The 14,110-nt window shown below is 45.4% G+C and overlaps 1 protein-coding gene across 2 annotated transcripts in view; it reads right to left on the bottom strand.

The window, feature by feature from the left end:
- Positions 1-452: 452 nt before the first annotated feature.
- LOC130277692 (cytochrome P450 2J6-like) overlaps positions 453-14,110 on the bottom strand; it is a 41,232-nt gene continuing 27,574 nt past the window's right edge. Inside the window, exons 5-7 of one of the 2 annotated variants that reach the window (XM_056528411.1) lie at positions 11,514-11,701; positions 10,125-10,266; positions 453-1,376 (exon numbers count right to left, since the gene is read on the bottom strand). In XM_056528411.1, the coding sequence (XP_056384386.1) occupies positions 1,195-1,376; positions 10,125-10,266; positions 11,514-11,701 (512 nt within the window). In that variant the 3' untranslated portion in view covers positions 453-1,194. The remainder of the gene's footprint in view (positions 1,377-10,124; positions 10,267-11,513; positions 11,702-14,110) is intronic. The other variant, XM_056528412.1, reaches the window with a different exon arrangement.

The raw sequence follows: 14,110 nt of genomic DNA, 5'->3' as shown, positions 1-14,110 counted from the left end.
CTCTTGCACCCCACCCACCTCTATCAGGTGTATATAAGGTGATTTGGATGTTTCAGATCCTGCAATGCCTGCTGATCTATTCACACAGAGGCATATTCCTAGTGTAGGGTCCATCCCAAAATGAGGTCACCTTACCGTGGTGGGACGGTCCAAGCTATTTGGCCGCCAAATTGCAAGCTAAGTACCTCACTATTTCATTACTTCTCATGTTGAATCTATTTACTCATGTTTTATCTATATCTTTGTGCTAGCAGTGTACTGCTGTATTCTTCTGTTGCTGTATATTTAGCCCAGCAGCCTGCACCTTTAAACCAGGTCCATATAATAGTTTGGAATCAATAGTGCTGGCCAACTTATTCTTTGTTTGTATCTATCTATCTATCTAGCTATCTATCTATTTATCATATATCTATCTATTGGTCACAGTCCACCGCCAATATTAAAACAATGGCACAGCACTCAGAAAAGTAAAACGAAGGTACAAATTTATTCAGGTTATATCAAAAACAAATGCAAAGTTTTAGTTCCCCCATGGAACCAAGCAAGATTTAACTTTCAGCTTTAACTATGGCATTTATATTCCAGAGAAACCAAGCATGAGGAATTCAGAAATTCTTAAAAATACAGAATAAAATGTAGATTAAACATGTTCTCTTTTTCTCCTTGCAGATTCCCTATGAACTGAACTGCGGCTTATTGACGACTGGCTTTAATCTTTTATGCCTCCTTTTTCTTATTCAGATTTTTAGTCTGTAGGCTTACGTGACTTAAACACATTTTTCTCTTCTTGTATAATATATAAAGTCACTTTATTATTTACACACAAGTTTGTGTGAGCCTATTTATTCCTCTATTCCCTAAAGCCACTGTAGAACACTGTCCTTTCCACTGACAATATTTATTAGTTATGAACTGCACTTGTATAGATATTTCCTTGTTACATTAATAGCATATAAGGTAGATTTATTGGACAATTTGACAGGCAAGGTGAGATTTATAAGAGGGCAATAGAAATAGTGCAAAAACAGTAAAATCAGGGACAACTTTTCATTCTATGTAGACATGAATTTATCCTAGGACAGAGAAGATGATTGAAAAAACCGTATAAAGCATTCAAAATAACACAAGATTCTAGCCCGGCTTTACAAGACATATGATTTTCTAATAAGTGACTACATAAAGAAATAATACGTTTTAGGTGCGGGGCACTAGCTTCATTTTAAAGCGTTTTGGAGCATGAGAAATCCCAAAAACAGGTGTAAGGTCAGGAGGAGAATGGGGATTTGGCAGGTGGAATTCAAAGTGTGTCAACATAGTAGTGAAGAACAGAAAGATTTCCATGCGGGCAAGATTCTCTCCAAGACAAACTCTGGGTCCTGAAGAAGAAAGAAAAACAACATCAAAATGGACATACTGTACAACAATACACAAAGGACATTAAATTAAATGTCTGTTAATCAAACCAGATAGAAATTGTCATAGGATAAGGGCAGCCATCTACAGAGCCTGACATTTAGGGCTCATTCACCGGCCATTGTGCTATGGTAAAGGGAGCTCCATCACTGTGACTGTCTGAATGACGGACATTAGATGGGGAAAAGATACTGCATGTCTGATTTTTTTTCTCTGCTCAACTCCTGTAAAATACTGGACACCCGGCAAACCCCACTTGAGTCAATGGGATCTGCCAGGACCTAGCGGTAACAGTACTCCCTATAAGGCCCTACTCTTGCACTATTAATTTCCTTTTTGGCAAGTGTTACTCACCTTAAAAAGAGTGGCCCCACACAGAAACCCTTCTCTATTTCCACCTAAAAACACTGCCATTTCCCAGGGTTTTTAGTTGGGAATAGGGAGAGGTTCCTGTGTTCGGCCGCTCTTTTTAGCGCGAGTAACACTTGCCTCCAAAATGTGGAAGGGAACAACGTATTGTCCAGAAGCAGAGCACGATTCCCTCCCTTCAGAGACTTGGTCGCAGGGGAATATTCCAACATGATAATGACCCTAAACACATCATCAAGACCACCACTGCCTTGCTAAAGAAGCTGAGGGTAAAGGTGATGGACTCGCCAAGCATCTCTGCAATTTGGACATTTCCATTTTTGTTGCCAAGTTTTAGACATTGTCACGATGCCGGCTGGCAGGAGGTGGATCCTCTGTGCCAGAGAGGGATTGGCGTGGACCGTGCTAGTGGACCGGTTCTAAGTCACTACTGGTTTTCACCAGAGCCCGCCGCAAAGCGGGATGGTCTTGCTGCGGCGGTAGTGACCAGGTCGTATCCACTAGCAACGGCTCAACCTCTCTGACTGCTGAAGATAGACGCGGTACAAGGGAGTAGACAGAAGCAAGGTCGGACGTAGCAGAAGGTCGGGGCAGGCAGCAAGGATCGTAGTCAATAAGGTAATAGCAGGAGGTCAAGTACACAGTATGGACAACACAGAAACGCTTTCACTAGGCTCTAAGGCAACAAGATCCGGCAGGGGAGTGCAGGGGCAGAGATCAGATATAGTCTGGGAGCAGGTGGAAGCCAATTAAGCTAATTGGGCCAGGCACCAATCATTGGTGCACTGGACCTTTAAGTCTCAGGGAGCTGGCGCGCGCGCGCCCTAGAGAGCGGAGCCGCGCGCGCCAGCACATGACAGCAGGGGACGGGAACGGGTAAGTGACCTGGCATGCGATTCGCGAGCGGGCGCGTCCCGCTGTGCGAATCGCATCCCCGACGGCCATGACAGTGCAGCGCTCCCGGTCAGCGGGACCGACCGGGGCGCTGCGGAGAGAGAGACGCCGTAAGCGCTCCGGGGAACAGTACCCCCCCCCCCTTAGGTCTCCCCTTCTCTTTGTCCGGTAACTGCCTCCCCTGTGATGAGGACACCGGGAAAGAATGGAGGGATTCCTCAACGGCAGGCAGTACAGCAGGAGTGGGAATGGGGAGGGAGGGCAGAGGGCGAGGCCTGGCACGGGGCAGTGTGACACCAGGACGGGGACCATAAGGAGGCACCGAGGCTTGCCTGACTGGACTGGGAGGGGGGGAGAGGCACTTCTTATGGCAGGCAGAGTCCATAAAGACTTTAGGGAGACCGGATACAGGGGAGCACACAGGGTCACGGCAGGGAGTACTGGGAACCGGTTTAAGGCAGTCCTTGAAACAAGAGGTACCCCAGCTCTTGATCTCCCCTGTGGACCAATCCAGGGTTGGGGAATGGTGTTGAAGCCAGGGTAGTCCAAGGAGAATTTCGGAAGTGCAATTGGAGAGGACCAAAAACTCAATTTTTTCGTGATGAGGTCCGATGCACATTAGGAGGGGCTCCGTGCGGTAACGCACGGTGCAATCCAACCTGACTCCGTTGACCGCGGAAATGTGGAGTGGCTTGACGAGACGGGTCACCGGGATGCGGAATTTATTCACCAAGGACTCCCGAATAAAATTCCCAGAGGCACCAGAGTCCAGGCAGGCCACGGCTGAGAGGGAAGAGTTGGCTGAAGGAGAAATCCGTACAGGCACCGTGAGACGTGGAGAAGCCGACTTAGCATCAAGAGACGCCACACCCACGAGAGCTGGGTGCGAGCGTGCGTTTCCCAGACGTGGAGGACGGATAGGGCAATCCACCAAAAAATGTTCGGTACTGGCACAGTACAGACAAAGATTCTCTTCCCTACGGCGATTCCTCTCTTCCAGGGTCAAGCGAGACCGATCCACTTGCATGGCCTCCTCGGCGGGAGGCCTAGGCGCAGATTGCAATGGAGACTGTGGGAGAGGTGTCCAGAGATCTAAGTCTTTTTCCTGGCGGAGCTCTTGATGCCTCTCAGAAAAACGCATGTCAATGCGAGTGGCTAGATGAATGAGTTCATGCAGGTTAGCAGGAGTTTCTCGTGCGGCCAGAACCTCTTTAATGTTGCTGGATAGGCCTTTTTTAAAGGTCGCGCAGAGGGCCTCATTATTCCAGGATAGTTCAGAAGCAAGAGTACGGAATTGTATGGCGTACTCGCCAACGGAAGAATTACCCTGGACCAGGTTCAGCAGGGCAGTCTCAGCAGAAGAGGCTCGGGCAGGTTCCTCAAAGACACTTCGAATTTCCGAGAAGAAGGAGTGTACAGAGGCAGTGACGGGGTCATTGCGGTCCCAGAGCGGTGTGGCCCATGACAGGGCTTTTCCAGACAGAAGGCTGACTACGAAAGCCACCTTAGACCTTTCAGTAGGAAACTGGTCCGACATCATCTCCAAGTGCAGGGAACATTGCGAAAGAAAGCCACGGCAAAACTTAGAGTCCCCATTAAATTTGTCCGGCAAGGACAAGCGGAGGCTAGGAGTGGCCACTCGCTGCGGAAGGGGTGCAGGAGCTGGCGGAGGAGATGGTTGCTGCTGTAGCAGAGGCAGAAGTTGCGACTGAAGTTGCTGCACCATGGTGGACACTTCCGACAGCTGGTGGGTTAGATGGGCGATCTGTCGGGATTGCTGGGCGACCACCGTGGTGAGATCAGAGATATAAGGCAGGGGAACCTCAGCGGGATCCATGGCCGGATCTACTGTCACGATGCCGGCTGGCAGGAGGTGGATCCTCTGTGCCAGAGAGGGATTGGCGTGGACCGTGCTAGTGGACCGGTTCTAAGTCACTACTGGTTTTCACCAGAGCCCGCCGCAAAGCGGAATGGTCTTGCTGCGGCGGTAGTGACCAGGTCGTATCCACTAGCAACGGCTCAACCTCTCTGACTGCTGAAGATAGACGCGGTACAAGGGAGTAGACAGAAGCAAGGTCGGACGTAGCAGAAGGTCGGGGCAGGCAGCAAGGATCGTAGTCAATAAGGTAATAGCAGGAGGTCAAGTACACAGTATGGACAACACAGAAACGCTTTCACTAGGCTCTAAGGCAACAAGATCCGGCAGGGGAGTGCAGGGGCAGAGATCAGATATAGTCTGGGAGCAGGTGGAAGCCAATTAAGCTAATTGGGCCAGGCACCAATCATTGGTGCACTGGCCCTTTAAGTCTCAGGGAGCTGGCGCGCGCGCGCCCTAGAGAGCGGAGCCGCGCGTGCCAGCACATGACAGCAGGGGACGGGAACGGGTAAGTGACCTGGGATGCGATTCGCGAGCGGGGGCGCGTCCCGCTGTGCGAATCGCATCCCCGACGGCCATGACAGTGCAGCGCTCCCGGTCAGCGGGACCGACCGGGGCGCTGCGGAGAGAGAGACGCCGTAAGCGCTCCGGGGAGGAGCGGGGACCCGGAGCGCTAGGCGTAACAGACATTAATGGCTATGTACTGAGTTATTTTGAGAGGACACAACATTAAACACTGTTAGGGCTCATTCATACATGTCCGGCCTCAGTCATCTTTTCCCTCCCTTGCTTGCTATAAAACACTGGAAGAAAATTGATGCTAGAACTGATCCCATTTATTTGAATGGAACTGTTCACCTTCATCCGGTATCTCAGTTTGGATGCTGGATGGATGGACTCGCCGGATAGCACCAGGACAGGGGTCCACAGCTTGCTGTATTTCCCAGTCCGGTGTCCAGAAATAATGTACGCCGGATGCTACAGAACTGATGACAACTGATGCATGTTGTCATCAGTTGTGATATCAGTGACATTGAGATTTAGGATGAGTTCACCTATGCCTGACGCCGGACATATGTGAATCCAACCTAATACAAGCTGTGCACCCATTACTTTACATTGTAGCAGGGTGTGATTTCTTCAGTGTTGTCACATGAAAAGATAAAATATTTACAAAAATGGGAGGAATGGACCCACTTATGTGAGATACTGTATTCAATGTTCAAATAAGTATATATTCTCCCCTGTAATTCTGATGTCACTAGTGGATGTAACTATAAAAGGATATTTGTACGCACTTAAAAAAAGATCCCAATTGTAAAATCAAAATACTTGGATTTTGTAATTGGATGGGTGAATAAATCACTTTTTGGCTCAGTACCCTGTGGAGTGCAGCTTTTTTGCATTGGATTTGGGTTATTTGTGGGAGGGTCCGGTCTATTGAATTTGAAGCACCCTTCATGGGCTAAAAGTCCTTTGCGGAGGCTATCCCATTTGTTCTGTGCTTATACTGTACTAACTGTAATTCACTATGGGGGGGGTGGGGATTTATCAAAACCTGTGCAGAGAAAAAGTTGACCAGTTGCCCGTAGTGGCCAATAAGATTGCTGCTTTCATTTTCATTTATAAATGAAAGAAGCAATCTGATTGGTTGCTATGGGCAACTGGTGAACTTTTCCTCTACAGGAGTTTTGATAAATCTCCCCGTATATTCATAAATCTGGCACTAATCCCACCTCTGCCCCATCTCCACCTTTCCTACTAAGTGACAGCAGCTTATATTCTGAGTCCAGAGCAGGGGTGTCCATCCTGCGGCCATCTAGCTGTTGCAAAACTACAACTCCCAGCGGCTGTCTGGGCATGCTGCGAGCAGTGATGTGCGGCATATGCCATATTCGAATTCGTGATATTTCGTGAATATATGGACGAATATACGTCCTATATTCCCTATATTCTCGAAATTCGCATATTCAACATATTCACGGTTATTTTTGCTTTTCGTAAATGTGCATGCACGTATTCGCGCGTATGAATGCATGCAGATAACTATCTACCTATCTATCTATATTATCTATCTATACATCTATCTATATATCTATTTATCTAGGAACAAAAGGATGACCGCAGCACTCCAAAGTATCAAAAGTAAAAAGTGACTTTTATTCCATGAACAGGCAAGTGCGATGTTTCGGTGTTCTCACAACACTATTCTCAAGCGGCTTGAGAATGGTGTTGTGAGAACACCGAAACGTCGCACTTGCCTGTTCATGGAATAAAAGTCACTTTTTACTTTTGATACTTTGGAGTGCTGCGGTCATCCTTTTGTTCCTGTATTCTTTTAAACCCGGGACCAGGGTCCCAGAGACCTGCCTTTAAAGGGGTTCTCCGGTGCTTACACATCCTTTGGATAGGGTATAAGATGTCTGATCGCGGGAGTCCCGCAGCTGGGGACACCCGGGATCATGCACGGGGCACCCCGTTTGTAATCAGTCCCCGGAGCGTGTTCGCTCCGGGTCTGATTACCGGCGACCGCAGGGCCGGCGGCGTGTGATGTCATGCCTCCGCCCCCGTGTGACATCACGCTCTGCCCCTCAATGCAAGCCTACGGGAGGGGGTGTGATAGCTATCACACCCCCTCCCGTAAGCTTGCATTGAGGGGCGGAGTGTGACGTCACATACAGTATATATAGCTATCTATAGATAGCTGTATATAGTGTATACAGAAGAAGAAGTCCAGACGGACAGTAGAGTGGTAAGTATAAGGCTCTGCTCACATTGCACATTTTGTATAATGTAAACAGACCCTTCTGCTAGTGTCTTCCCAGACAGGGAAACTCCAGAGCCAAAGGCTGTCTGGGCATGCTTGGAGTTGTAGTTTTGCAACAATTGGAGGCTCTCTGGTTGGGAAGACACTGCATTTTGGGTGCTTTCCCCAGTTGAGAGTGCCAAAAATGTCCTAACCCATTTTTGTGTTTCTTTTTTTTCTTCTTGTTTCAGATCCATGTATGCAGAAGATTGCAGCGGATTAGGTGAATTACGGCGATGACCTACATTTTTTTTCTTTTAATAAAATGGTAAACGAGGGCTGTGGGGGAGTATTTTTCCAATGTGTTGTGTTTTTTTATTTTTATTGAATTTTCAGGTTAAGTAGTGGAATCCGTCTTATTGATGGAATCCATTACTAAGTTGGGGCTTAGCGTTAGCCCCAAAAACAGCTAGCGCTAACCCCCAATTATTACCTCGGTACCCACCGCCACAGGGGTGATGGGAAGAGCCAGAACCAACACGCCCGGAGCGTCAAAAATGGCGCTCCTGGGCCTAGGAGATAAAAGGCTGGCGTTATTTAGGCTGGGGAGAGCCAGTAACAATGGTCCTCGCCCACCCTGGTAACATCAGCCTGTTGCTGCTTGGTTGGTATCTGGCTGAGAATAAAAATATGGGGAACCCTATGCATTTTTTTAATTTATTTATGAAGAAAAAAAATGCATAGGGTTCCACTTATTTTTTATTCTCAACACAATACCAACCAAGCAGCAACAGCCGGACATTACCAGGGTGGGTGAGGACCATTGTTACTGGCCCTCCCCAGCTTAAATAAAGCCAGCCTGTTACCGCCTAGGCCAAGGAGCGCCATTCTTTATGCTCTGGGCCTGTTGGTAATGGCATCCCTGTGGCGGTGGGTACCCTGGTAATAATTGGGGGCTAGCGCTAGCTGTTTTTGGGGCTAACGCTAAGCCCCGGCTTAGTAATGGATTCCGCCAATAAGACGGCTTCCACTACTAAGCCTGAAAATTCAATTTAAAAAAACGGCACATTGGAAAAATGATTTTACTTTAAAAAAAACACACCGCCACAGCCCTCGTTAGCCATTTTATTAAAACAAAAAAAATCTAGTTCATCGCCGTATTCCACCACAATCCTCTGCATACACGGATTTGAAATGAGAAGAAAAAGAAACACAAAAAATGGGTTAAGACATTTTTACCATTCTGTCTCCTGTCTGTAGCTCTGACCCTTAATGACATCATCGCTAGGGGTGGGGCTACCCGGCAGGGACAGAGAGCCAGGGAGGTAAGGGGATCTCTTCTGTATACACTATATACAGCTATCTATAGATAGCTGTATATTCTGTATACCACTCAAAGGGTCACTGTCCAGCAGTGTAAGTTAACTCTTCCCTTGCTGGGCTTGCGCATAGCGCACATCTCAGCAAGGGGTTGAGTGAGCCAGCAATCTGTATACTGTTTACACATTGCAGGCTCACTATAAGTTCCTGCTGGGCAGTAGATATATGATGAATATCTACTACTCAGCATCAGCTGCTCTCCTGGCTCTGTAGCCGTGAGCACAGCTGAGTCCCGAAATTCACATCAGGAGGATTGCAACAGGTGTCGGGACACTTGCCATTGACACTTGCCATCTGTCCCTTACTGCAGGTACTACTGCTCCCAACATGAAGCACACTCTGCTCCATGCTGGGAGTTGTAGTACCTGTCCTAATAGATAGATCGCAGAGGGTGTCATTTCTGACACCTGTTGCGATCTGTCTATTGATGCAGGTACTACAGCTTCCAGCATGGAGCTGAGTGTGCTCCATGTTGGGAGCAGTAGTACCTGCAGTTAAGGAAAGATCACAGCGGGTGTCACACCGCGGATGTAGAAATGAAGGTGGCTGGCAGCTCCTCTATGGTCCCCTGCACTGCTGTATATATACCTATTCATATTTCCTGCAAGAGTTGTGATTGGCTGGAACCAACTGGGAAATATAAATCTGTGATGTGAATAACTTGGATAGTGCAGTAACATAATGCAGGATAGCAGAGAAAAGCGTCCGTGCTTCTATACATTATATAAGAGGATCGCAACTGGTGTCAGAAGTGACACCTGGGGCGATCTGTTAATTAGTAAAGGTACTACAAGGTACAATAGTCGGTTCCATGCTAGGAGTAGAAGTACTACTTAAAAAATGTAAAAAAAATAAAAAAAAAGAAGAAGAAGAAGAAAAAAAAGGGAAAAAATTTAAAACACACACACTTTTTTAAACACATTCTTAAAATACATTAATATTAAAATGTTTTACAAAATTTATTTAAAAAAATAAATTTTTACATTGAAATGGCCCCTTTCTACATTTTTATTATACATTTTTAGTTCCTTGCCCGCTCACATAAATTGATCCCTGTTTAAAATTAATAAACATTTTGTTATAAAAAATAAACATTTTGTAAAAAAAAAAATGTACATAACTACTGCATCTTTTTCTTTTCTTTTTTTCAGTGGTACCCTCCGAAATTTTAATAAAAAGGGTATCTCCAACCCTTTTTTGGATTGCTAAATTCCCAAAAAAGAATAAAAACTGCCTGCAAAAATGCCAAAGTTAAAACCCATATGGCGTTTTTCTTGGTGTTTTTTCACTCCCATAAACTGCTATGGGAGGAAAACGCCAAGATTTTCCTGAAAAAAAAAAGTTGAAAAACACAGTGCGGCAGAATGGGCGTTTTTTGGGGCGTTTTTGTGTGAAAAACCTTAGTGGAATTCCAGCCTTAAGCTTCTTTTCCATTCATCCCATTACCTGCTGAGAATGGTAGAAAAGAATCGACTTTCTTCAACTCCCCATCCTTGTCAAGGAAGTTCTCAGGATTAAACTCATGGGGATACTTCCACTGGCTTTCATCATAGTGCAGCGAGGACAGATCTGTGATGACAAATGTTCCCTGTACGAAATAAAACTCAGGGTGAACAATTTTATGAGAATTAACAGGTAATCAACCTAAAAAAGGCCAGCCTTTTGTAAGTTCTTAAAGGGGCAGTCCGGAGGAAAGGAAAACTTTTTGAAATCAACTGGTGCCAGAAAGTTATACATATTTACATTACTTCTAGTTAAGAATCTTAAACCTTCCAGTACTTATCAGCTGCTGTATACTACAAAGGAAGTTGTGTAGTTTTTTCCAGTCTGACCGCAGTGCTCTCTGCTGCCACCTCTGCCCGTGTCAGGAACTGTCCAGAGCATGAGCAAATGCCCATAGTGAGCCTCTCCAACTCTGGACAGTTCCTGTCTGGGTTTCTGTACACTATATAGCACTGTGTGGGCAACCCTGTATACTGTATGGCTGGAGGATACGTGTGCAAATCACGCTGCCCCCAACACATATCCTGCTGCACCCGGCCAAGTCTATTTTCAGGGTCTGCAGCACAAATCCGTGTGCTGTTGGCCATGCAAAAGTCCCGGCATAAGCATTTGCCAGCATTCATCAACAGATGCAGCCTCTTGATACATGCCTGCCAGCTGCCCCTGGTAAAATTATGGTGTGCGACCAAGATGTAAAAAAAAAATAAAAAAGAAGTTGCAGATCATAAAAGATGCCCCCCTAAATGTTTATAAATCACTATACTGATATGAAATCTGTTTATATGCTATAATTTAAAAAAATCATAAATGCATAAAAAAAAAAATCTTATGGACATTGCAAAATAAGTACCCTATTTTTTGGTTTCCAATTGGTTTTACAATTGGTTGGCAAGCCTGGTCAGTGACCATCTCTTGTAAACTGTAAGTATGTTTCAGATACATGTGATGTATGGAGAATATCCTTGTACACAGACATAATAAGCAGATGTGCCCAACTGCTGGGATTACTTTGTAAGGGAACCTTGCAGCAAGTGTTTTAGTCTCTTGCAGCGCCCCCACAGGTAAAACAAAGTATTGTACAGCTTCCAATTAATAGATATAATTAATAGCCCAAAGTCCAGAATTGGGGATCCTTATTTGTTAATTCAGAATTCCCTAATAAGGCGTTTGGCTCCCCCCCAGTACAGTAATTTACATTATTGTATTAGATAGACTGGTGACATTGGTGTACTGGATGTGACGATATTTGTGTGTGACATATTACTGCTCAGTGTACACCCCTGATGTTATACTCTTCTCATTGCCATCAATTTATACAGGTCTTTTCCTTACCTTTGGAATGGTATAGCCATTTAGCTGCATGTCTTTAATAGGTGCATGGACGACTCCCAGTGGCACTACTGAAGCAAAGCGCTGGACTTCTTGCAGTACAGCTTGTGTGTATGGCATCTCTAGTCTGTCCTCATAGTTCAGATGTTCCCTGTCTCCTCGGATTTTATCTATTTCTTCACGACATTTCTCTGCAATCAAATTGTAATATAAAATATTATTTGTTCCATGTTATACCTTTCATTTAAAAGGGTTTTCCAGGAATTATGAGTTGCCTATCCACAGGCACATGGCACCCCCAGGCTCCCCTGCCAATTCTCTGTTCTGCACTGACAGATGTAAATAAATGCTTTGGCACCATGTAGTGGTGACGCTGGGTTACTATAGCACAGCTTTTATTTACTTCAAAGGTAGCTGCGTCTCAGTAACCCAGCACAGGCACTACACAAGGGGGGAGATTTATGAGTTGCCCATAGCAACCAATCAGATCACTTCTTTCATTTTGATTGGTTGCTATGGGCAACTGGGCAACTTACAGGTTTTGTACAGGTTTTGATAAATCTCCCCCAATGTGTGTAGAACAAAGCCTCCTACACTAACCCTTAGATAATAAAACTAAACCTATTCTAAATAACATAAAATAACATGTTAGCTACTTTGTTCTGCATTTCTCTACCGTCATAACATATATATATATACATATATATATATATATATATATATATATATATATATATATATATATTTTGTAGAAGAAGCAGCACATCCAAGGTTGTAGTAGGTGGAGGCAGCTCTAAGGGGCCCCGATCCCAGAGCCAAAAATTGCATATCCAAAAACAAGGACGACTGCAGCACACAGGTTGATTCAAATAAAAAAGGTGATTTATTCCATGAACAAGAGTGCAAGGTTTCGGTGTTCTCACGACACCGAGATTGAGAATGGTGTTGTGAGAGCACCGAAACGTTGCACTCTTTTTGGATATATATATATATATATATATATATATATATATATAGACTGACGAACAGGGAACCTTTTAAAATTGCTTTTATTGTTAAAATTATTTAAACACTTATCGGGTGTATATATTATTGTAGATCGCACCTTAGCTGCCTTCTTCTAGCCTTCAACATAGATACTTGAAGAGACATGTATCTTGCTTCTGTCTTCTATTGTATTATGTCAGGCAGGGTTCAGACTGTGCATATGTCGTGCGTTATTTGCTGTGCACTGACTTGTTGCAAAGTGGCTATGTGCAAATTAACTTCTTAACTGGGCAATCAGTTGTATCCATAGGTATGATGATGACTAGTGCTTTTAGGTGAGTATGTTATATACAATGTCCTCAATCACTCATAGCACCGAAAATATTGCACTGTCCACAGTCTATTATTGCACTATTAATTATTGCACATGCCACTTAGCTTTTTTCTCTTCTTTCAGGAGGTAAGGTGCGTCTTTTTCATCCTTGGAGCTTAGGTATGCATATTGTGCCGATCCTATGCCGATCCTACGCGTTTCCTCTATGCGATTCTTCAGGGACCTTGTTACGGCTTTTCAACTCTTGGCTTGCATCCTATTGTGTAAGCGGCTCCTTTCATGTGTGCGGCTCTGATGCCGGCCGTACTCCATTTGATTTTCCCACCGTGCTTTAGATCCAATAACTCCTCCTTCGCTCCGCCTATTACTCTGGTCCGCCAATCTCCAGCCTGCGCATAGAACCTGCGCTCTCTATTGCCGTGGCTGGACTCTCACAGGTATGGCTATGAGGGGAGTGTCTTCTATGCTCAGGTGTGCTGTTCAGCCCTCGTTCTGAGCTCTGGATAGTCAGTGGACAGGTAGCTTTTCTTGCGTTCCAGCTATATTTTAACTCTTTTGTTGCTGGGTTGCGTGTTCTCTTGTTTCTGTATTATTTATTTTTCATAGATCCTGTTGTATTATTTATAGCTTATTTGTAGATGTTGAATTAACAACTGTTATATTTAAATTGTATGTTCGTAGCAGATTTTTTTTAGATCGTAGTTTGCTACATTTAAATTGTTTACGGTTATTTTTATAGACAGCTATTAGTTGTATTCTTTGATGAAACACGCGTAGGATATAAAATCATTTAAGCCCTCTGGTTTCACTGCTTCCAAGGTGAAAGTCCAGAAGGCTTCTCTTTGAAGAAGCATGTTGTCCCAGTCTCCTCCTCTGCTTGGTGAGGGTACAACTTCGATCAGGGGCGGACACAGACAGCAGAGGGCCCCTGTGCAAGGAATGTGCCTGGGCCCCCCCCCCCAGCACTGTGCCCCCTCATGTACCCAGACCCCACCGGGGGGGCCTCCACTTACCCCGCGTGTGTAGTGTCGCCACTTGCCTTGTCCAGTACAGGTGGATGGAACGGCTCCTGAGGTGGGCTCCGGGTGGCCCTGTCCCTCTCAGTGTGCGGCCCAGGCCCCGTGAGTACTCCCCCAGGTCAGCCTGACCCGTATCTAGCTGGGATGCAGAGGGCAGTGCTCCCCTTTACATTCACACCCCTGGACTTAGCACGACACCCCTTGGCACCCCCTGGTTCCTTGGCTTCTTATCCTTAGTGATAGAAGTGACTTACAGGCAG

This window comes from Hyla sarda, chromosome 6 (genome assembly GCF_029499605.1).
Source record: "Hyla sarda isolate aHylSar1 chromosome 6, aHylSar1.hap1, whole genome shotgun sequence".
In the NCBI taxonomy this organism is placed as follows: domain Eukaryota; kingdom Metazoa; phylum Chordata; class Amphibia; order Anura; family Hylidae; genus Hyla; species Hyla sarda.
Note: the sequence above shows the minus strand (reverse complement) of the source record. Positions and strands in the feature narration are given on the sequence as shown.